This window comes from Diceros bicornis, chromosome 16, assembly GCF_020826845.1.
Source record: "Diceros bicornis minor isolate mBicDic1 chromosome 16, mDicBic1.mat.cur, whole genome shotgun sequence".
NCBI classification, from domain to species: Eukaryota; Metazoa; Chordata; class Mammalia; order Perissodactyla; family Rhinocerotidae; genus Diceros; species Diceros bicornis.
The window spans coordinates 3,685,813-3,707,890 of record NC_080755.1 but is presented as its reverse complement, the minus strand read 5'-3'; the positions used below and the strand labels follow the sequence as shown (position 1 = coordinate 3,707,890).

Here is a 22,078-nt window from a genome sequence, read left to right as displayed (position 1 = left end):
GTTCTCTAACATTGATTTAAGAACTATAGATTGATGAGTTGCCTCTCTTACAGAAAAAAATATGAAAATAACTTACTATATTCAAATTAATAATGTAAGTTGGAAGATAGAAAGCAAAAAAAGATTTCCTTCTGTGAGCTTCAGCCACCTGGGTGATGCTGTAGGTATTTAATAGAACATGTACCAGTGACTTACACTCGTATTTTATGGTTATCTTGTCAAAAAGAGCATTTAATAACCTGCAAGATACTTTTTTATGACCTTGATCTGAGGAATACTCGCAGGTGTTTTCAAATGAGTAACTGATCAAATCTCTTTTCTACAGGAATAGCTCAGCCTGCACACGAATCCAGGCATGCCACCCGCTGGGAGAGCCAGAGCCTCTGTGGACTCCTCCTCGAACCCAGCTGACTTGCATCTGCCGGTGGGAGATTTCCATCCAGAAGAACTGACCTTGCCCCTAAATAAAGACACTGGCAGATCTTCCCTTAATAACACAATCCGAGTCAGCATCACTAAATTGATACTGCATGAAGCAATGATACAATTACAAAAGAGCAGCATTTTTAATTTTCACAAAATGTCTAAGTTTTCAGCTACACCTGCACGTTCATAACTGACAATATACGCCGTGATCTCACATAACATAAACAGTTCATGCCTTCCGTAGCTCAGTACTATTCAAGTCTAAACCAAACTGCAGTTTCTTGGGTGACAGCTCTTTTGTTTACAGATCAATGAAGGTTACCCTGAAATGCTAGAAGCTGTCTAGGTCCAATGTGTCAGGTTTATTCCAGATTAGATTTGCCAATAACCGAGTCAATTCAGTAAACAACTTGAATATTGTCTTTGTTTTGTCTGGGTTTGCTATTCTCACCCATGAACAGTGATGACTCTCTGATCCTCTGGAAATATTTAATGCTTACAATCCTGTGTTGTGTATCTAATTTAATTCATTATAAGGTAGTACTGATTTTACCATAAAGATGTGATTTTTTCCTTGTCCACTTTGGTCTGCGTTCAATCTGGAAAGCTTTCCAGAGTTTCCTAACAAGTCCTAAATATGTAAATTGTCATTATTTTGGGAAGAAAACCTGTATTTTTGTTAGTTTACCATATTATGAAATTTCACTCCGGAAAAACCTGTTGGGATTTTTTTTCTCTCTCTTCATTTCTTCTTCCTTGTATTTTTAAATTGATTTTTCTTTTACTTGAAAAAGATTTTATTTCCAAAATCTGGTCCATATTTACAATCTAGTGCAGAGCCAAGCCTTAAACTGTACAGAATTTCCACTGTAATTAAACTATTTAGTGTTTAGTTATAAATAGTCTTCAAAAAGATATATTCTCCATTACACTGTCGACTGCATCACACAGCCCGTGGTGAATGTACGTTTCTGCGTAGCGAAATAAAAATGGTAAATGCATTTAAACCTCTAATTCTCTGTGTGCAGTCATTTCAGTGTTGTGTGTATTTAGCCAGAGGTAACATTTGCATGACATCGAAGGTCTCGTCCCTCTGCACTGTAGAGACAGCCGTCTTTTTACAGGTGAGAAGGCCTACGTGGCGATTCAGGGGACGCACCCTTTAAGGTATGGAGATGGGAACAAAATACATACATATAAATGTTTGATTGCCTATAAAGGTCTTGAAAAGTACAACTAATTATCAAAGAGAATCTCATTTTCAAAGTTTTGATTTTTTTTTTATGAGAAAAGAGGCTCTGCTATAAAACCAGTGTTTCTGGGTGCTTTTAATCTACCAAAGAAACACTTGTCTCACACATCAGCTCCATAGCTGAACGGATTCCCCGCTACGCTCTACAGAGGCGTGCAGAGTGGTCCCGCAGCTCCTCCCCATCAAACTCCTTGCGTGCCAGGGACTGAGAATAAGATTTTTTGTTACCAACTGCCAACCTAACACCAACACCTAAATGTACTTGCTGGCATTTCCTACCATGTCATGCTTTATCTAACTTTCCAATTTTTTTTAAAAACCTCTAATTTTTAGAAAACTTTTTTCAGAAAATTGTTAGATTTGACCACATATCTTAATGTTATTAAGAGTCTAATTATCATTTTTCTCTCGAGTCATCAGCTTGTCCTTACTAGAAATACTAAGTGTTAATTTTAGAAACTGAAGCATCATTTTAATTATATTTGAAGCCAATGAAAAAATGTATTGAGAAAAATTAATACTTTATTGATACAAAAATGGTAAGTGGCCTCCCAAGGATGCCCGCACCCAGTGTGCTCAGTTTGTGTCCATCAAGTTGTAACTGTGTTCTCTGTTTTAAACCAGACCTAATGTTTCATGTATCTCTGTCCTCAGCAATAAGTGCCCATTCATTTTTATAAAATTATACATCATCAGGGAAGTTATATATTTTCAGCCTTTTCCTTCTATTATGTTCCTCAAAAATTTTCCACCCTCTACCCATTGCTGTGTGGGAGTTCCAAAGCCACCTCTACATGTTTGAGTATTTGTGACAACAGTGCCCCACTTCTAGTACCAAAATCTGTATCTGCTTTTTATTGCTGCATAACAAATTACCACAAAATTAGCAGCATAAAACAATACACATATATTGTCTCTCAGTTTCTGTAGGTCAGAAACTGAGTCTGCCATGGTTTTACTGTGTCCTCTATAAGGCTGCAATCAGTGAGGGCTGGGGTCTCATCTGGAGGCTTGACTGGGGAAAGATCCACTTCCAAGCTTGGTTCAGTTGTTTGCAAAATTCATTTTCCTGTGCTGCTTGTGTACTTTCTTCTGCTGCTTCAAAGCCAGTAAGGGAGGGAGACCCTAGAGCATGTCTACTAGCAAGGCAGAGTCTTATGTAACATAACAGTCAAGGGTGCAGCTTCCCATCACCTTTGCCATATTCTATTGATTAGAAGCAAGTCAATGGATTCTGTTCACAGCATCAACAAATTTAAAATTTGGTTTTGGGGATTAGTCAATCACTAACATTCCCCAGTTCAACAATTTTAAAGCTGATTTCACTAAGTATAAAACTGGCTTATGGTTATTGCTAAACTCATAGGTAATCTCAGAGTATTTTGTCTAGGCATTACTACTAATATAGAAAAATGAAGCATTGCATTGGGTGTGAAAAAGACCCTAGATATTACACATTCAGAAACTGAAGAATTCCACTTCAGCTAGCTATTTGCCTCATAGAAAAGAAATTCTTGCTTCTCAATTGGCTCTAAAATTCAGGTCCAGGGTCATTAGAAAAGAAGAATTTAAGGTTCCTCAAATGAACAGAAAAACAAATTGTAAACCTAAAGGCATTGTGGTCCAGCATATTGGTCACGTGCGGTTCCATGCTAATCAAACAAGCAGCTACAGAACGTGAGTTATGGAGTCACCAAGCCTGAAAACATCTATTTAATGTTTTCTCTGGAGTTATAGAGTGAATTGCTCAGTCCAGGTGATAGCCTTCCTTCAGGTAAAATGCTCCCTGTTTTCCATCTAGTGGAGCTAGAATGGAGCTCAGCCTGGGTAGCAGGCTACCTAACCCCTGTAGCAGGCCACTGTAGGTCAAAGTCATATCTCATTCCGTTGGGTCCTCCAGCGCCCTAGCATCCTGCTTACCTCAGTCGGTGCTAAACGTGTGTCATGAATAAAAGTGTGTAATGAATAGTTTACAGCCCTTCACCCAGACCCATGTCTTTACTTGTGTAGAGCAAAACGAAACCAGCAAAAAAACTAGAGAGATTGAGAGCCCGAATGACCCATGTACTCCTTGTGGTCACTGCTGTGAAAGCGAGAGGACAAGTCTAGGCCTGGCCCCGAGGAGGGTGGATCCCGAAGAATGAGGGCCTGTGTTGCCCCCAGTCCGTGCCGGGAGAGATCGTGCCCGCAGACCAGGAATTCATCTGCAAACTCTCAGAGGATTTGTCGTGGGATAAGCCAGGAGGGCGTTGGCCGTTGTTCAGCAGCTCCTGTCCTCTCAGCGCACACACCCTCTCCTTCTTCTTCCTTACAGAGCCACGCACCCGTCCTAAGAAGACCACGCTCTCGGCTCCCTGGAGCCCTGGTGTGGTCATGTGACTAAGTTTTGAGTAGAAGGGCTGTGTGGGATTTCTGAGGAGGGTCTGGAAGTGAGGCAGCAGCCCCTTCGCTGCCATCTCTTCTTCCTCCTGCAGACATGTATGGAGTGCACACGTGATGGCTGGACCCCCTCAGATGGCACCTCGAGGATGGAAGCCACGGGAGGGGGATGGAGCAGAAGGATGGAGACAGGGCCCAATCTTGGCACAGGGAATCCAGACTTCTTTACACGAGAGAGAAGAACTTCACGTTCTTTTTTCCCAGTGACTGTTATGTTGACTCTGTTATATATGGATGCACTGATCCCCGACTCTCCAGGGCTCCTTCCCCATCCACGGCTCTCCAGGGGAGGGGTCTGCTAGGCCTGCATCTCCCGATCAGCTGCTGTGGTCCCACGAATGGGGATCCTCACCTGCCCACACTCACAACTCTAAAGCCCCCTCCTCTTCGGCTGCAGGGACTTTTTTCCAGTTCCCAGAACTGGCCCATCTCCTTCGCGCCCCTGGGCCTCTGCACATGCTCCTCCCTCACCCTGGAGTGTCAGCCTTCCAACTGGTCCTGCCCATCATCCACTCAGTCATCTCCAGGGTGCCCTCCTGGCCTCCCACTAGCTCAGACCCCCTGACTTCCTCTTCACTGTCCTATCACCATTGTAATCACATGTGTTTGTGGGTCCGTCTGATTCATGTCTCCCTTCCCCATGGCACGGAGCAACCTGAAAGCAGGCAGCCCCGTTGTGTTCCCCTCTGTATCCCCAGTCTGAGCACAGTCTCTTCAGATGGAAGGTGCTCACACACGGTGAGTCGTGGCCTCGTGAGCCTTCGAGTTTCTGCTTCCGTGAGGTCAAGATGCTCCTGTCAGCACAGGGAGGGCCGAGCAAGGCCGTTGGCTTTAGACAGAAGGCCCTAGCACGGATTCTCTGCCCGACCCCTTTCTCACTGTATAATTTCAGGCAGGTGCCGGCTGTGACCCTGAAAGTGGGCATGACAGAGACCCAGCCCCCGGGGCTGTGGGGAGAGCACCGTGAAGAGCACGTGAAAATGCTGGGCTCCCTGCCTGCCAAGGGCCCCCTCCTGCCCATCACAGCCCCAAGGTGGACACACAAGTAACTCTGGATTCCCTTTGCCCAGGTCCTTGCTAGCTGAGGACATTCTTCCACTTTCCATCCTTGGAGGTGGCTGATGAAAGAGGTCACGGGGCAGTCCACCAGCCTGTCCAGTGTCCAGCAGCGACTGCACTCCACCTTCCTGTCTGCTGGCTGGAGACGACCGTCCCCTCCTCCAGAAGACACAGGCTGGAGATCCTGTGGGGCTGGACTCTGGATGGGTGAGGTTATTCGGGGAGGCTCCATGTGGGGCAGTTAGGGTAGGTACCGAGAGCTTGAGGTGGCAGAGATGACTGAGGGCCCCCAGGGAGGATGGCATAACAAGGAAGAAGTTCCCGAGTGGGAGAGACTGTGGGCACAGTCTGAGGAGGTGTAGACCCAGGGGCACCATGAGGGGTCTGAGCTCTGCCCCAGTTGGCTCCACCACAGCTAGGCAGTGGGTAAGGGAGACATCAGGGATTGGTAGGTGGTCTGTAGATGCCACTGGTGTGGGTGGACGCTAGGAGAGAGACTGAGTTAACTGGGCAGCACTGGAAGGGTTGAGATGAGAGCCTTGGGGTTCAGCTGGGCCAAAAGACAGAAGAGGGGCAGCCTCGAGGGCCAATCATGCCAGCGCGTAGGCGGGGCTCTCCTTGGTATTACAGGCCTTTCTGTGTTTGGCCCAGTCAAGACTCCTGCTGATCTTTCAAGTCTCAGCGCAGACAGCCTCTTCTCTGCTCTCCCATTCCAAACAGGTCAATACGGTCCTGTTTAGACCCCACTCAGGGACTTGTGGGGTCAAGTCACCACATTCTCTCCACCACTGCCATTCCCTGGCTATGTGGGGAGAGGCATGGTCATAATCTCCATTTTCCTTCAACCCCGCTCGCTCACTCACCCACCCAAGGGGATAGCGTCATAATCTCTATTGTCCACCAAACCTCCATGTGGTGGTGTTCTCATAACCTACATTTTCCATGAATCATTTCACCCTCCCAACCCCCCACGGGGAGTAGTTTGTCAGGTTCTCCATTCTCCATCATCCTTCTTTACCCTTCCAGTCAACCACAAACAAGGCCCTGTCAAATACATAATGTTGTTCAAATCATCTATATTGGGACTGATTTTCTGTTTCATCAGTTATTGAAAGAGAGATATAGAAATTGCCACCTATAACTGTGAATTTGTCTATTTCTCCTTGCAGATCTGAGTTATTGCTTCTTGTATCTTGAAGTTTCACAATTAGGTATATAAACGTTTAGGATTGTTATGTCATCTTGATGAATTGGTCTTTGGTTTTAATTCAATATTTGGTATAAAACAGACCCTTTGACTCATTCCTCATAGCTTTCAGAGTTCCACTGCATGGCTCCTCTTTTATACAAGTACCACGGTTGGTGTGCTGGCGATGGAGTTAGCTGAATGAAAGCGGAGGAACTACGAAGAGCAGACACCCTAGATTCCAGGACTGTCAAAGGATGATCGCCCCTGAAAGATGCCCTGAGACATGACAGCTTAGCGCTTCCATCTCGTGTGTGTAGGAAGACAGAAAATTAGCACTTATTAAGCACCCACTCTGTTCTAGGCACAGTACTTTTACTATCACTACTCCTCCTACTACTAATAATACTATCTATGATTTATTGATCTTATTACTATTTGCCAAGCCACTGTGCTAAGCACTTTACATAAACAGTCTTATTTAATCTTAGAGCAATTCTGAGAAATATATCTTAATTAATTCCATTTTACAAAAAAGTCAAGGCTCATTGAATTTAATGGATTAATCAAGGGCCAGTCAGTTTGTAAGTGGGAGTCACACTCACGTGTGGCAGGCAGAATTCTAAAGATGTCCCTTCAAGATTCCCATCATCCCCTATTTATTCCATCAAACACTGATCTAGTACCACTGTGAAGAGACTTTGCAGATCTAATTAAGGTTACTAAATAGTTGACTTGAAGACGGAACAATCATGCTGGACTGTCCAGGTGGGACCGATGGAATCACGAGGACCAATGGAATCACGTGATCCTTAAAAGCAGAAAAGCCGTCAGAGAATGTGACACAGGGAGGTCAGAGTTATTCACAGCATGAGAAGTATTCAAACCACTGTTGCTGGCTTTGAAGATGAAGGAAGGGGGCTGTGAGCCAAGGAATAGCAGCCTCTGGAAGCTGAGAATGACTGCTGGTTGACAGCCAGCAAGAAGTGGGGACCACAGCCCTACCACAACGTGGAACTGAACCGCCAACACCCTGCGTCGCTCAGGAGCAGATTCCTTCCCAGCACTCCAGGAGGAATCGCAGCCCTGCTGACACCTTGATCTGGGGCTTGTGAACTGAGAGCAGAGAACCAGCTGAGCCACGCTGTGACACACATTCTGACAGACAGTGAGATAATAAGTGGGTGTTGTTTTCAGCCACGAAGCTTCTGGTATCTGTTAGGGCAGCAGTAGAAAAGGACTACCATTTCTCTCTTGCCCCCAAGTCCACAGTGCCCCAGGGATTCAAAACCTTAAGAGTGTTGGAAAGTTAATTTAGGTATTCAAGAACACAACATATCTTAAGTCTGCCCTACAGATGTTAGAAAACTCAATTCAGACAGGACTCTGTAGTGTTTAAATAAATATCCGTATAAATTGTAAAGGTGGGCTTTTAACCAACAACTCTGATTTCAAGAGACCGTCAGTGCTTTCTGCCCATTAATATACAGAAAAGACCACAGGAAGTTTGTTATACTCACTTTCTGGGGGAAAACTGGAGCCGACGCAAGAATCCCAGTGCAATAAAGGGACGGGGGTGGCCTGTGACCCTTCTGCGTGTTCCTCTTTTCAGTTCACTTCAGTTTTATCCCAATTAGTGCTTAGAGGCACAGTTGTAAGTAAAACTAGCCACGTGGGCACAAAACCCTCTTCCTTCTTACCTTCCAATGGAAAATGCCCGCTGACCCCGTTCCACATACTCCGTCCGCACGCTCACGACCACACTTGCTGGGCTGAAGAGGTCACCATGGCTGTGGGCCTGGGAGGAACGTGCCACTCTAGATGACTGAAGATGTCAGAAGTTCAATTCAGAAATTCCAAAAAATCAGTCAATCAGTCAAGCAAGGTCCGTCCCTCAGCTCGGGGCATGCATGTAGTTTTGCAGAGCAGAAAGGACGTGGGTTTTGGAAACGGGAAAAGGTGATGGTTTTGAATCTCAGCTCCACTTACTGGCTGTATAATTCTGAGAATTATTTTATCTCCTTTAGGTTCTATTTCCTAACCTATAAAATGTATGTAATAATAACAATGAAAGTTGTAAAAAGCTACTACGGATTTCTAAATGTATGCAATGCATACTATGGGCCAGGCATCCATTATATTAAGCGGTTATGCACTTAATGTAAATTCCCTCATCTAACTTTTGTTTTGTTTTGTTTTGTTTTTACTGAGGTCATAATAGTTTATAACATTGTGAAATTTCAGTTGTACATTATTATTTGTCGGTCACCATATAAACGCACCCCTTCGTCCCTTGTGCCCACCCCCCAACCCTTTTCCCCTTTGGTAACCACCAAACTGTTCTCTCTGTCCGTGTGTTAATTTATCTTCCACATATGAGTGAAATCATATGGTGTTTGTCTTTCTCTGTCTGGCTTATTTCACTTAACATAATACCCTCCAGGTTCATCCATGTTGTTGTGAATGGGACAATTTTGTCTTTTTTTATGGCTGAGTAGTATTCCATTGTATATATATACCACATCTTCCTTATCCAATCATGAGTGGATGGGCACTTGGGTTGCTTCCACATCTTGGCTATAGTGAATAATGCTGCAATGAACTTAGGGGTGCATAAGCCTCTTTGGATTGTTGATTTCAAGTTCTTTCCATAAATACCCAGTAGTGGGATAGCTGAGTTATAATGGTATTTCTATTTTTATTTTTTTGAGGAATCTCCATACTGTTTTCCATAGAGGCCGCACCAGTTTGCATTCTCAGCAATGCAAACTTATATAGCAGCAGTGTATAAGGGTTTCCTTTTCTCCGCATCCTCTCCAACATTTGTTATTTTTTATCTTGCTGATTATAGCCATTCTAATGGGTGTAAGGTGATATCCTAGTGTTGTTTTGATTTGCATTTCCCTGATGATTAGTGATGGTGAACATCTTTTCATGTGTCTGTTGGCCAGCTATATATCTTCTTTGGAAAAATGTCTGTTCATAACCCATGCCCATTTTTTGATCAGGTTGTTGGTTTTTTTGTTGTTCAGTTGTGTGAGTTCTTTACATATTACGGAGATTAACCTCTTGTTGGATATATGATTTTCAAACATTTTCTCTCAGCTGGTTGGTTGTCTTTTCATTTTGATCCTGGTTTCCTTTGCCTTGCAGAAGCTCGTTAGTCTGATAAAGTCCCACTTGTTTATTTTTTCTTTTGTTTCCCTTATCCGAGTAGACATAGAATTCAAAAAGATCCCTCTAAGACAGATGTCAAAGAGTGTACTGCCTCTATTTTCCTCTAGGAGTTTTATAGTTTCAGGTCTCACTTTCAGGACTTTGATCCATTTTGAGTTAATTTTTGTGAATGGCAAAAATAGATAGTCTACTTTCATTCTTTTGCAAGTGGCTGACCAGTTTTCCCAGCACCATTTATTAAAGAGATTTTCCTTTCTCCATTGTATGTTTTTAGCTCTTTTGTCAAAGATTAGCTGTCCGTATATGTGTGGTTTTATTTCTGAGCTTTCAGTTCTGTTCCATTGATCTGTGTGTCTGTTTTTGTACCAGTACCATGCTGTTTTGATTTCTATCGCCTTGTAGTATGTTTTGAAATCACAGGTTGTGATGCCTCCAGCTTTGTTCTTTTTTCTCACGATGACTTTAGCTATTTGGGGCCTTTGTTGCCCCATAAGAATTTTAGGGTTCTTTGTTCTATTTCTGTGAAGAATGTCATTGGGATTCTGATTTAGATAGAATCTGTAGATTGCTTTAGGTAGTATGGGCATTTTAATTGTTTATTCTTCCAATCCATGTGCATGGGATATCTTTCCATTTCTTTATGTCATCATCAATTTCTTTCAATAATGTCTTATAGTTTTCATTGCATAGGTCTTTTATGTCCTTGGCTAAATTTATTCCATGATATTTTATTCTTTTTGTTGCAATCGTAAATGGGATTGTATTCTTCAGTTCTTTTTCTCTTAGTTCATTATTAAAGTGTAGAAACGCAACTGATTTTTGTAAGTTTATTTTGTACCCTGTAACTTTTCTGTAGTTGTTGATTATTTCTAACAGTTTTCTGATGGATTCTTTAGAGTTTTCTATATATAAAATCATGTCATCTGAAAACAGCAAGAGTTTCACTTCTTCATTGCCTATTTGGTTTCCTTTTATTTCTTTTTCTTGCCTAATTGCTCTGGCCAAAACCTCCAGTACTGTGTTGAATAAGAGTGATGAGAGTGGGCACCCTTGTCTTGTTCCTGTTCTCAGAAGGATGGCTTTCAGTTTTTCCCCATTGAGTTTAATGTTGGCTGTGGGTTTGTCATATATGGCCTTTCTTATGTTAAGGTACTTTCCTTCTATACCCATTTTATTGTGAGTTTTTACATAATTGGATGTTGGTTCTTGTCAAATGCCTTGTCTTGCATCTATTGAGATGATCATGTGATTTTTATTCCTCATTTTGTTAATGTGGTGTATCACATTGATTGATTTGCAGATGTCGAACCATCCCTGTGTCCCTGGTATAAATCCCTCTTGATCATGGTGTATGATCTTTTAAATGTATTGCTGTATTCGGTTTGCCAATATTTTGTTGAGGATTTTTGCATCTATGTTCATCAGCAATATTGGCCTGTAATTTTCCTTCTTTGTATTGTCTTTGTCTGGCTTTGGGATCAGGGTGATGTTGGCCTCGTAGAATGTGTTAGGAAGTGTTCCATCTTCCTCTATTTTTTAGACTAGTTGGAGGAGGATAGGTATTAAAACTTCTTTGAATGTTTGGTAGAATTCTCCAGAGAAGACATCGGGTCCTGGACTTTTATTTTTTGGGAGGTTTTTGATTACTGTTTCAATCTCTTTACTTGTGACTGGTCTATTTAGATTCTCTATTTCTTCCTGATTCAGTTTTGGGAGGGTGTATGATTCTAAGAATTTATCCATTTCTTCTAGATTGTCCAATTTGTTGGTATATAGTTTTTCATAGTGTTCTCTTATAACCCTTTGTATTTCTGTGGTGTCTGTTGTAATTTCTCCTCTTTCATTTCTAATTTTATTTATTTGAGTCTTGTCTCTTTTTTTGTTAGTGAGTCTGGCTAAAGGTTTGTCAATTTTGTTTATCTTCTCAAAGAACCAGCTCTTAGTTTCATTGATCCTTTCTACTGTTGTTTTTTTGGTTTCAATTTCATTTATTTCTGCTCTGATTTTTATTATTTCCCTCCTTCTGCTGACTTTGGGCTTTGTTTGTTCTTCTTGTTCTAATTCTGTTAGGTGTACTTTAGGGTTGGTTATTTGGGATTTTTCTTGTTTGTTAAAGTGGGCCTGTATTGCTATGAGTTTCTCTCTCAGGACTGCTTTAGCTGCATCCCATATGAGTTGGTATGGTGTATTTTCATTTTCTTTTGTCTCTAGATGTTTTTGCTTTCTCCTTTAATTTCTTCAATGATCCATTTGTTGTTCAGTAGCATGTTGTTTAGTCTCCAGATCTTTGTCACTTTCCCAGTTTTTTTCTTGTAGTTGATTTCCAGTTTCATAGCATTATGGTCAGAAAAGATACTTGTTATGATTTCAATCTTTTTAAATTTACAGAGGCTTACCTTGTTTCCCAACACATGATCTATCCTTGAGAATGTTCCATGTTCACTTGAGAAGAATATGTATTCTAGTGTGTTTGGCTAGAGTGTTCTCTCTATATCTATTAAGTCTGTCTGATCTAGCTTTTTGTTTAAGTCCACTATTTCCTTGTTGACTTTCTGTCTGGATGATCTATCCTTTGATGTAAGTGGGGTGTTAAGGTCCCTTACTATTATTGTGTTGTTAATATGTCCTTTAGGTTTGTTAATAGTGGCTTTATGTACTTTGGTGCTCCTGTGTTGGGTACATATATAAGTATTTTGTCTTCTTGGTGGTGTGTCCCTTTTATCACTACATACTGCCCCTCTTTTTCTCTCATTGTATTTTTTATCTTAAAGTCTACTTTGTCTGATATAAGTATGGCAACATCTGCTTGTTTTTGTTTGCCATTAGCTTGGCGTATCATCTTCCATCCCTTTACTCTGAGCCTCTGTTTGTCTTTAGAGTTGAGATGTGTTTCCTGGAGGCAGCACATTGCTGGGTTTTGTTTTTTAATTCATCCTGCCACTCTGTGTCTTTTGATTGGGGAATTCAATCCATTTACAGTTAGAATGATTATTAATACATGAAGGCTTAATGTTGCTATTTTTATCACTCATTTTCCAGTTTTTCTGCATTTCCTTTTTTCTTGTCTCATGTGTTTCAGACTACCAATTCAGTTTGGTAGTTCTCTATGATGGTTTTCTTAGTTTTCTCTTTATTTATCATTTGTGTCTCTGTTCTGATTATTTGTTTAGTGGTTACCATAAGGTTTGTATACAAAATCTCATAGATGAGATAGTCCATTTTCTAGTACTCTTATTTCCTTAGACTGAGTTGATTCCATCCCTTCCCATTTCCCCTTCTAAGTTATGATTGTCACAACTTATTCCGTCTTGCGTTGTGAGTGTGTGGTTAAAATGACGAGATTATATTTATTTTTTGTGTTTTCCTTCCCTTTATCTTTGAAGTTAAAATAGTGTTTGCTAACCTATTCTGATAAAGAGTGGCAATTTTTCTGATTTTGTCTACCTATTTTTCTCCTTGCTCAAGGTGTTGCCTACCCTTTCTCTTTTTTTTTTTCAGGTATGAGGGCATTCTTGAGCATTTCTTGTAGTGGGGGGTCTTGTGGCGATGAACTCCCTTACCTTTTGTTTATCTGGGAAAGTTTTTATTTCTCCATCATATCTGAAGGGTATTTTTGCTGGATAGAGTATTCTTGGCTGAAAGTTTTTGTCTTTCAGAATTTTGAATATATCATTCCACTCTCTCCTAGCCTGTAAGGTTTCTGCTGAGAAATCTGCTGAAAGCCTGATAGGAGTTCCTTTGTATGTTACTTTCTTCTTCCTTGCTGCCCTTAATATTTTTTCTTTGTCATTGACTTTTGCCAGCTTTACTACTATATGCCTTGAAGAGGGTCTTTTTATGTTGATGTAGTTAAGAGCTCTGTTGGCTTCATTCACTTGTATTTCCAGCTCCTTCCTCAAGCTTGGGAAGTCCTCAACTATTATTTCTTTGAACAAGCTCTCTGCTCCCTTTTCCCTCTCTTCTCCCTCTGGAATACCTGTAATTCTTATGTTGTAAATATTTCTTGGAGAATTGATTTGGATATCTTGGAGAATTTCTTCATTTCTTTTTAGTCTTAGTTCTGTCTCCTCCACCATCTGGAGCATTTCTGCATTCCTGTCCTCTAGATTCCTAATTCTGTCCTCCATGTTGTCAGCTCTTTTATATAAAGACTCCATATTTTTCTTTATCTCCTCCGTAGTGTTTTTCATCTCCAACATTTCTGATTGGTTTTTCTTTATAGTTTCAATCTCTTTTGTGAAAAAGTTCCTGATTTCATTGAACCATCTATCTGTATTTTCTTGTAACTCATTGACCTTTTTTATGATAGCTATTTTGAATTCTCTGTCATTTATATATAAATTTCTGTGCCTTCAGGATTGATTTCCGCATGCTTGTCATTTTCCTTCTAGTCTGGAGATTTAATATATTTATTCATACTGTTTGATGGTGTGGATTTTGCCTCTGCATAGTTATAGCATCTGGTCACAGCTTCCACCTGCTGCCACTGGGTTGGGGTCAAGAGCTGTGTATTCTGAGCCTGCCACGATCCCTGGTCTCTAGCTGCTGCTTTTCTGAGGAACATGTGGGTGCTCTGGCTGACCAGCTGAGCTGGACACTGGGCAGGGGGCGGGGTGCTTTCTTTCACCTGCCTAATCCTGGGGGCTTCTCGCTCATCCCTCACTATCTGCTCTCCTGTGTGCTAACTTGATGAAGGCACTCACACAACATTTCAGCCACCTCCACATGGGGCTTTCCCTTGGGCTGTGAGGAAAGTTAGAAAGTGACAGTGTTCCTGTGGAGGGCTGCCCCTCCCCCCTCTCCTCTCAGAGCCACGTGCAGTCCAAGGGTCACTGCTGGTGAGGGAGAGGAGTTCTCCTTACCTCTTTCCACTTCCTCCAGGGGGTCCAGCACCTCCACCTTCAGATGTAAGGCTGCATGGGTCTCTCAGACATCTATTGTGTTGTGTGAATGTCCGCTGTTGGTATGTGAATGTCCTTTTTGTTGTATCTTAATGGGAGAGTCTATAGGGAGAGCTCACTCCACCATGATGTGGATGTCACTCTTCTCCTCATCTAACCTTTTAACTGCAGGTGTTCCTGACTCTGAAGCCCAGGTTCTGGTTGCTTTTCCCTACACAGGACTCACGTCTTTGTGCAGAGCATGAGAAACAGAGCCTATCTAGGGCCCACATGTAGGGCCTGGCACTACCACATCTTCAACAAGACTGGCAATTGTGAAAGGCCTGGAAACACTTAGAAAATGAATACAAACACTACCAGTTAGTGTTCTTGCCTGCAAACTACAGAACCCACCTCATCATTAAAGCTGGAAAGGAGTTTGTTGAAGGGATTTAGCACATTCCAGGCTCTCTGGAATGGCCAGAGAGATGGGCTTCGAAGCATCACAGCCAGGGACAGGCCAAACTGCCCCCATGCAGAAGTCCCAGCTGCTGCTGCCCAGCACAGAGCCCTGGTTCATACCACCCATATGGGGCAAGAAAGCCAGGAACCCCCAACTCTGGCTGCCTCTGCCACCACTTTCTTCAGACATGGGTCCTGCAGGCTTCCTTGCTCTGCTTTGAAGTTTCTCATTTTGGTGTGTTTGATTGGGGAACCTGCAGCAGGGGAGGCACAGATCTGCAAGGGAGATGGGAAGTGAATTTCTGGCTTTATCTTGAGGATATGGGACTTATAGGGTAAGAAATTCTTCAAAGATTAGATCGTCATTCAAAAAATACTGAGCAGCCTCAAAACGTGGCAAATGTTCTCTGTAATGACATAAACACCCCCTATGGTGCATCTGAGGCACGGTGGAGCAGAGGCAGTTTCATTCTGAACATGTGTATCAGGAGGAAACAAAGGTAACCAAGGTAGTAGATTTCACTGAGCACAACACGCTCCTTTGCCACCACTGAGACTTGCCTCGAGAGCACCGATGCTGCTTTCCTCGTACTGGAGTGATGTTTGCCACCATGTGTGAAGCTGTGTCTTCCTCCTTGGCAGAGCTGATGATGGGCAGCTGGCACTGGGTGGAGAGTGAGGTATCAGTGACACCTTCGCTGTCCAAACAGCCAAGCTTTAGTAGGACTAGGAAATTCAGAAATAGCTCTCCAAATATTAACTACAAGACTACATAATTTAAAAAAAAAATAAAAATGAAATTATTTTTCACCAATCTGCAACCGTATCTTCGATTTCACCTACTCTTTTTCTTTCGTTTCCTTGCTTTTCCCCACCACTGTTTGTGAAAGTCTATGTTTCCAGACTTGAGGCAGCTTGTTACAGTGCTCTAATAACAGTTCTGAGGATCTATAAAAAATAATTTTATGTTATATTGTTAATAAGAGTCCAAGAGTCGTTGCATTGCTTCTCTCTTCTCTTCATTGTCTCTTTACCTCTAAGTCCCTCCAGTCAGAGAGAACAAGGATAGAATGGTTAAATTAGGCATGTTAAACATTATGATGGTTTTCTTCCAATTAGGAGATTTTCTTGTTATAGGCTAGTCCTCTACTCATTTCTAGGAAGTGAGTGTTTGATATTTAAACTACAAATCATAAAACTTATCATCATTTGTTTTCTACAAGTTTCTATCTCTTAACAAACTTGTATATAATTTTTAAGGAAAGAAGAACTTTTTTCCTACATAAAAATTATTTCATATCCATGTAAAGTGGTCATGGACAGTTTTTTTTTTTATTTGAAGTATATTATATATACTGATTTCTCCATAATTCTTTACATGTTGACTCAAATCAGGTGTTAATAAAAATCTGTTTGTCAGTGACTCATATAAAGCATTGCTGTTGACAACACACTAGAAATTACCTGAATGACTCTGAGGACAAGGTACCATAGATTTTCCATGCATTACCTTCTATTCCATATTTAGTAGCCTTTACTTGTCTCCCACGTTTCATGATCTTCCTAGGTGACTAGCTGAAAGTTTTGGTATGTCTCATCTTGAATGTGAAGAGTAATACTGTGGTAATACATTACCCCTTCCAAGTAACATGAAACATGCCATTTCATGGAACATCAGTATCTTAATCTAAAATAATAATCAATAAAAAAAATCTCGGGGACAATTATGGAGCCCTCAAAAAACTTTTTTTTTTTAAAGAAGATTGGCCCTGATCTAACATCTGTTGCCAATCTTCCTCTTTTTCTTTTTTCTCCCCAAAGCCCCAGTACATAGTTGTAAATCCTAGTTGTGAGTCCTTGTAGTTCTTCTATGTGGAATGCCACCTCAGCATGGCTTGATGAATAGTGAGTAGGTCCATCTCCAAGATCCGTATAGGTGAACCTTGCACCAACAAAGGGGAACACATGAACATAGCCACTATGTCACTGGGGCAGTCCCTCAAAATACTATCAGTAGGAAGATGCCTATGCATTGAGCCAGTTCTGTTAGTTGGCCAAGATTCCTTTTGTCAGTCAAACACAGACCATTTGGAAAGGGCTAGAACTGCAGGCCCAATGGCCTAGCACAGTGAGTTCTGGGATGGGATGGCCAGGAATTTCCAGCAGGTCATAAACAAGGGGCACTGGTACAAAAAAATAGCAATGAAAATGTTAGCCTTCAAATGATTTGTCATGTATGTCTCATTTGAAATAATTAAATAAAGTGTATATTCATGTAAATATCTCTTCTCAATTGAACTTATCATTGGTCAATAGCTATAAAAAAATAATTTTGAAGAAAATACATATTTTCCCTTTTAAAAGATACCCCTTCCTTTCCACCCAACCAGACTTATGAGTGACATAATACAGAATAACTTGAGGCCTGGCAGTAGTCAGTGGCTGGAAGGCAAATTTCTGGCAAGAGGGTATGCCTGAACATTAAAATTCAGCAGCAACATTAAGCTCCTGGTCTGGATGTCTTTTGTTTAGACTTCTTTTGTTTCTTTTGCCTCAGGATGAAAAGAAAGAAAACTCTGCCTGAGCCTAGCTTAGCTGGCTTTTGGCAATAAACTCTCTAACTCTGAAAAAAAATAATGCTTTTAGCTCTTATAACTCTGACCTAATGGAATGTAGAATGACATGAAAGCTAATAAGAAAAACGTAGTAAAGGTAAGACTTGGCTGCAAAGAAAAATCACATTTGTCTCTTTCACCTCACCACACTTCATAATACCAAATGCCAGAGATAAGACTGAGAAGACATTTGGGATGGAGTGGGGGAAAGAGCTGGGAGTCAGTTCTACTCAAAAGAAAACTGATTTAACCAATTATTATAGCACATAATCACATTTAGTTTTCCTAAGCCAGTGATTCTCAGAGTGGGATTTCAAAGTTTGGACTCTTGAAGTTTCTATGAATTTTTCAAGAAATTCATAAGGTCAAAACTATTTTCATAATAAAACTAAAATATTATTTGCCTTTTTACCTATATATTTAAAAGATGAGAAGAAATGTTAGCTCCTTAGCATGAATCAAGGCAGTGGCAAAAACTGTAAGTTGTCATTGTACTATTCACTGCCCCAAGTGGCAGAAAGTGGCCCAGATAAGTGTTCTCCTCCCAGCAGCAATGGCAGAGACCAAGCAGGCAGCCCCTGGAACCAAGTCACTTGGAGAGCAGGCCCAGTGACCACCTCTTCCCTAGAGGTACTACGCATACTAGGGAAGCTTCCTCTGAGCCTTCACGTGGGGAATCAACAGAGATTGAGCACAAGCTCTGACAGCACCCAGGAGGCTGGAGGGCTGGGAAGTTCTCTCTACCTGTACCTCACCTGTCCTTCCTGACAGCAACAGGCCAAGGGAAATGTATTTTCTCCCTGAAGATGGCACCAGCAGGGATTAAATGGGCACCCCAGTGGGGACAGGTGAATGAAGCAGACCAGAAGAGCATGGCAAGGGCTCTGAAAGCTAAGTTGTTATTGATATCACAGCCCACAACCCACAAAATAAGCCAGAATCTACACACCAAACCTACACAGAGAGACTGCATGCTAAAATAGAAGAGTTAATAGGATCTGGACTCTCCTAAGATAATACCTGAAAATGTCCAGGATACAATAAAAAAAATCATTTGTCTTAACAACATGAAGAAATCTTGACTGGTCTAAAAAATAAAAATTAAAAAAAATTACGATACTTTAATCAATCAGATATTGGAATTATCTGACAAAGATTTTAAAGCAGCTGTCATAAAAATGTTTGCAAAAGCAATTAGAAAATACAAAATATCAGCAAATAAATAGTTTTATAGAAAAGAACCAAGTGAAAGTTATAGAAGTAAAAAATACAATAACCAAAATTAAAAACTCCCTGGATGGGCTCAAAAGTAGATTGGAGATGAACGAGGATAGAGTTAGTGAACTTGAGGACAGATCAATATAATTTACTCAATGAAACAGATGGAAAATAGACTGTCAAAAAGTAAAGATTTTTCAGGTAGCTTGGAACAAAAACAAAAGATCTATTGCAGATAATACACTCTGAAGCCCAAAAGGAGAAGAGAAACAGTGTGAGGCTGAAAAAATATTCAAGTAAATAATGGTCAGAAACTTCCAAAATTCAAAATTTAGCAAAAAATATAAACCTACAGATGCAAGAAGTTTAATGAAACAAAACACGATAAACCCAAAGAAATCCATGCCAAGACATATCATAATTAAACTTCTGAAAACTAAGCCAAGAAAACATCTTAAAAGAAACTAGAGAGAAATGATGCATTTACCTACAGACAAGCAACAAATTTGAGTTAGAGTTGATAACTCATCTGAAACCATGGAGGCCAGAAAGAAGAGGCAAAACATTTTTCAAGTACTGGAAGTATTAGCAATGGAAAATTCTAATTCCAGCAAAAGAATTCTTCATGGATGAAGGGAAAACAAAGACATCCTCAGACAGGAAAAGTAAGAGAATTTTTCACTAGCCGACCTACACCTAAGGAATGGTTAAAAGAAGTTCTCCATGCAGAAAGGACATGGTAACATAAAAAGGCTTGGACTCAGAAAAGAAAAAAGGACAGATAGATAAAAATAGAGCTAAATAGAATAGAATATCATTATCCTTATGATTTTCTTAAATCCTATTTGATGGTTGAAGCAGAAAATTATAACATCATCTGATGTTGGGCTCAATGTATGTGTAGGATACTTGAGACAATTATATTTTAATGGTAGGGTGGCCAAAGGGATTAAGATCTCAATATTCACTCAAAGTTGTAAAGCACCAATGCCTGTAGGCTGAGATAAGTTCTACATTATGTTGTAATACCTAGAGAAACCACTAAGAAATTATGCAAAGAAATATGCTCAAAGTCAGTATAAATAAAACAAGATGAAATCCTTCAAAATGTTCAAGTGACCCACAGGAAGGCAGGAAAAGAGAAACAGAGGAAACAAACAGAAAACATAAAGTAAAATGGTAGATTTAAGCCTTAACATAGCCATGATTACTTTAAATGTAAATTCTCTAAATACACAAATTAAAAGAGATTGGCAGAGTGCATTTAAAAAACCCCATGAACCAATTATATGCTGTATGTAATAAACTCACTTCAGACACAACAACATAGGTAGGTTGAAAGTAAAAGGAAGGAAAAAGATATATCGTACTACCTATAATCCAACCCCCCACACACAAAATGCATAAGTAGCTATATTAAGATTAGGTAAAGTAGACTTCAGAGTGAGATAAAAGGGTGGCATTATAAAATGATAAAAGGATAACCTCTCCAAAAAACATAACAATACTAAAGATATAGGCACCAAACAACAAAGCCTCAAAAATATACGAATCAAAAATTTATAGGGCTGAGAGGAGAAAAAGACAAATCCACAATTATAGTTGGAGACTTTAAAACTTCATTCTCAGCAACTGATAGAAGCATTAGACAGAAAATCAGCAAGCATATAGAAGAACTGAACAATCAACCAACTGGATTTAATTGACATGTATAAAAGAACATTCTACCCAACAACAATAGAATAAACCTTTTTTTTGATGAGGAAGGTTAGCCCTGACCTAACATCTGTGTCCATCTTCCTGTATTTGTATGTGGGTCACTGCCACAGCATGGCTGATGGGTGGTGTAGGTCTGCACCCGGAGTCTGAACACACGAACGCAGGCCACCAAAGCAGAACGCACTGAACTTAACCACTATGCCATGAAGCTGGCCCCCAGAATAAACATTTTTTTAAGTTCCCATGAAACATTCACCAAGATAGTCTGTATCTTGGGATATAAAAGAAAATTCATTGTGCTCCCCAGTGGCCTAGTGGTTAAGTTGAGCGTGCTCTGCTTCAGCAGCCCAGCTTCAGTTCCCAGGTGTGGACATACATCACTCATCAGTGGCCATGCTGTGATGGTAGCTCACACATAAAAAGAGGATGATTGGCAGCAGATGTTAGCTCAGAATGAATCTTCCTCAGCAAAAGAAAAAAAAATCATTAAATTTAAAAGAATTAGAATTATACAAAGTGTGTTCTTTGACTATAATGAAATCAATCAAGTAATCAAAAATACACAAGATATTTTCCAAACATCTGAAAATCAAACAACGCATCTTGAAATAATCCATGTGTCAAAGAGAAAGTCTCCAAAAAGTTTTAAAATGCATAAAGTTAATGAAAATACAGCATATCAAAATATGTAGAACACAGCTAAAACAATGCTTAGAGGAAAAGGTTATGGCACTAAATGCTTGCATAAAAAAAGAGAAAAGTTCTCAAACCAATACTCTACATTCCTACCTTAATAAACTAGAAACAGAAGAGCAAAATAAACTCAAGGCAAGTAAAAGGAAAGAAATAATAATGATAAGAGGAGAAATCAATGAATCAGAAAACAATAGAAAAATCAATGAGACAGAAAGCTGGTTCTTCAAAAATAAATCAATAAAATTGATGAACCTCTAACAACACTGACAAGAAATCACCAATGTCAGGAACGAGACAAGGGATCCTACGATCGTTAAAGAATAGTAAGTAATCCTAGAAACAATTCTAAGCTTATAAATTCAACAACTTAAAGAAAGGGGTGAATTCCTCAAAAATTGCAAACTACCAAAACTCAACCAAAGTTAAATAGATTATCTAAATAGTACTACAAATATTTACTAAATTATAATTAAATTAAGTTATACTTAAAATGCTCCTAAGAAGGAAATCACCAGGGCTAGACAAGTTCACTGTAGAGTTTTAACTAACATTTAAGAAAAGAACTAGAACCAATTTCACATACTCTCTTCCAGAAAATATAAGCAGGGGGAATACTTCTCTCAAATCATTTTATGAGGTTAGTATTACTCTGAGACTGAAACTTAACCAAAGCAGAACTGAAAAAAGAAGAAATCTATAGACAAATACTTTTTATGAACTTAGATGCAAAAATTCTACAGGCTTGGAACATACATTTGCAAATCACATATCTGATAAAGAAACTCTATCTAGAATATATAAAGAACTATCATAACTCAATTGTAAGAACATAATCTTACGAAAAATGGACAAAAGATTTGAACAGAGATATCACCTCATGCCCGTCAGAATGGCTATAATTAAAGAGACAAGAAATAATAAGTGTTGGAGAGGATGTGAAAAGAAGGGA

At 40.2% G+C, this 22,078-nt stretch overlaps 1 protein-coding gene across 24 annotated transcripts in view; it reads left to right on the top strand.

Annotated features, from left to right (window-relative positions):
- The window catches only part of EPB41L3 (erythrocyte membrane protein band 4.1 like 3), a 236,230-nt gene extending 234,790 nt beyond the window's left edge, over positions 1-1,440 (top strand). For all 24 annotated transcript variants that reach the window (XM_058556652.1, XM_058556654.1, XM_058556647.1 and 21 more), the window contains one exon: positions 326-1,440. Coding sequence is in view for 1 of the 24 variants with exons in the window: in XM_058556663.1 (XP_058412646.1) it covers positions 326-331 (6 nt within the window). In the remaining 23 variants the exon portion in view is untranslated. The remainder of the gene's footprint in view (positions 1-325) is intronic.
- The last annotated feature ends 20,638 nt before the right edge of the window (positions 1,441-22,078 follow it).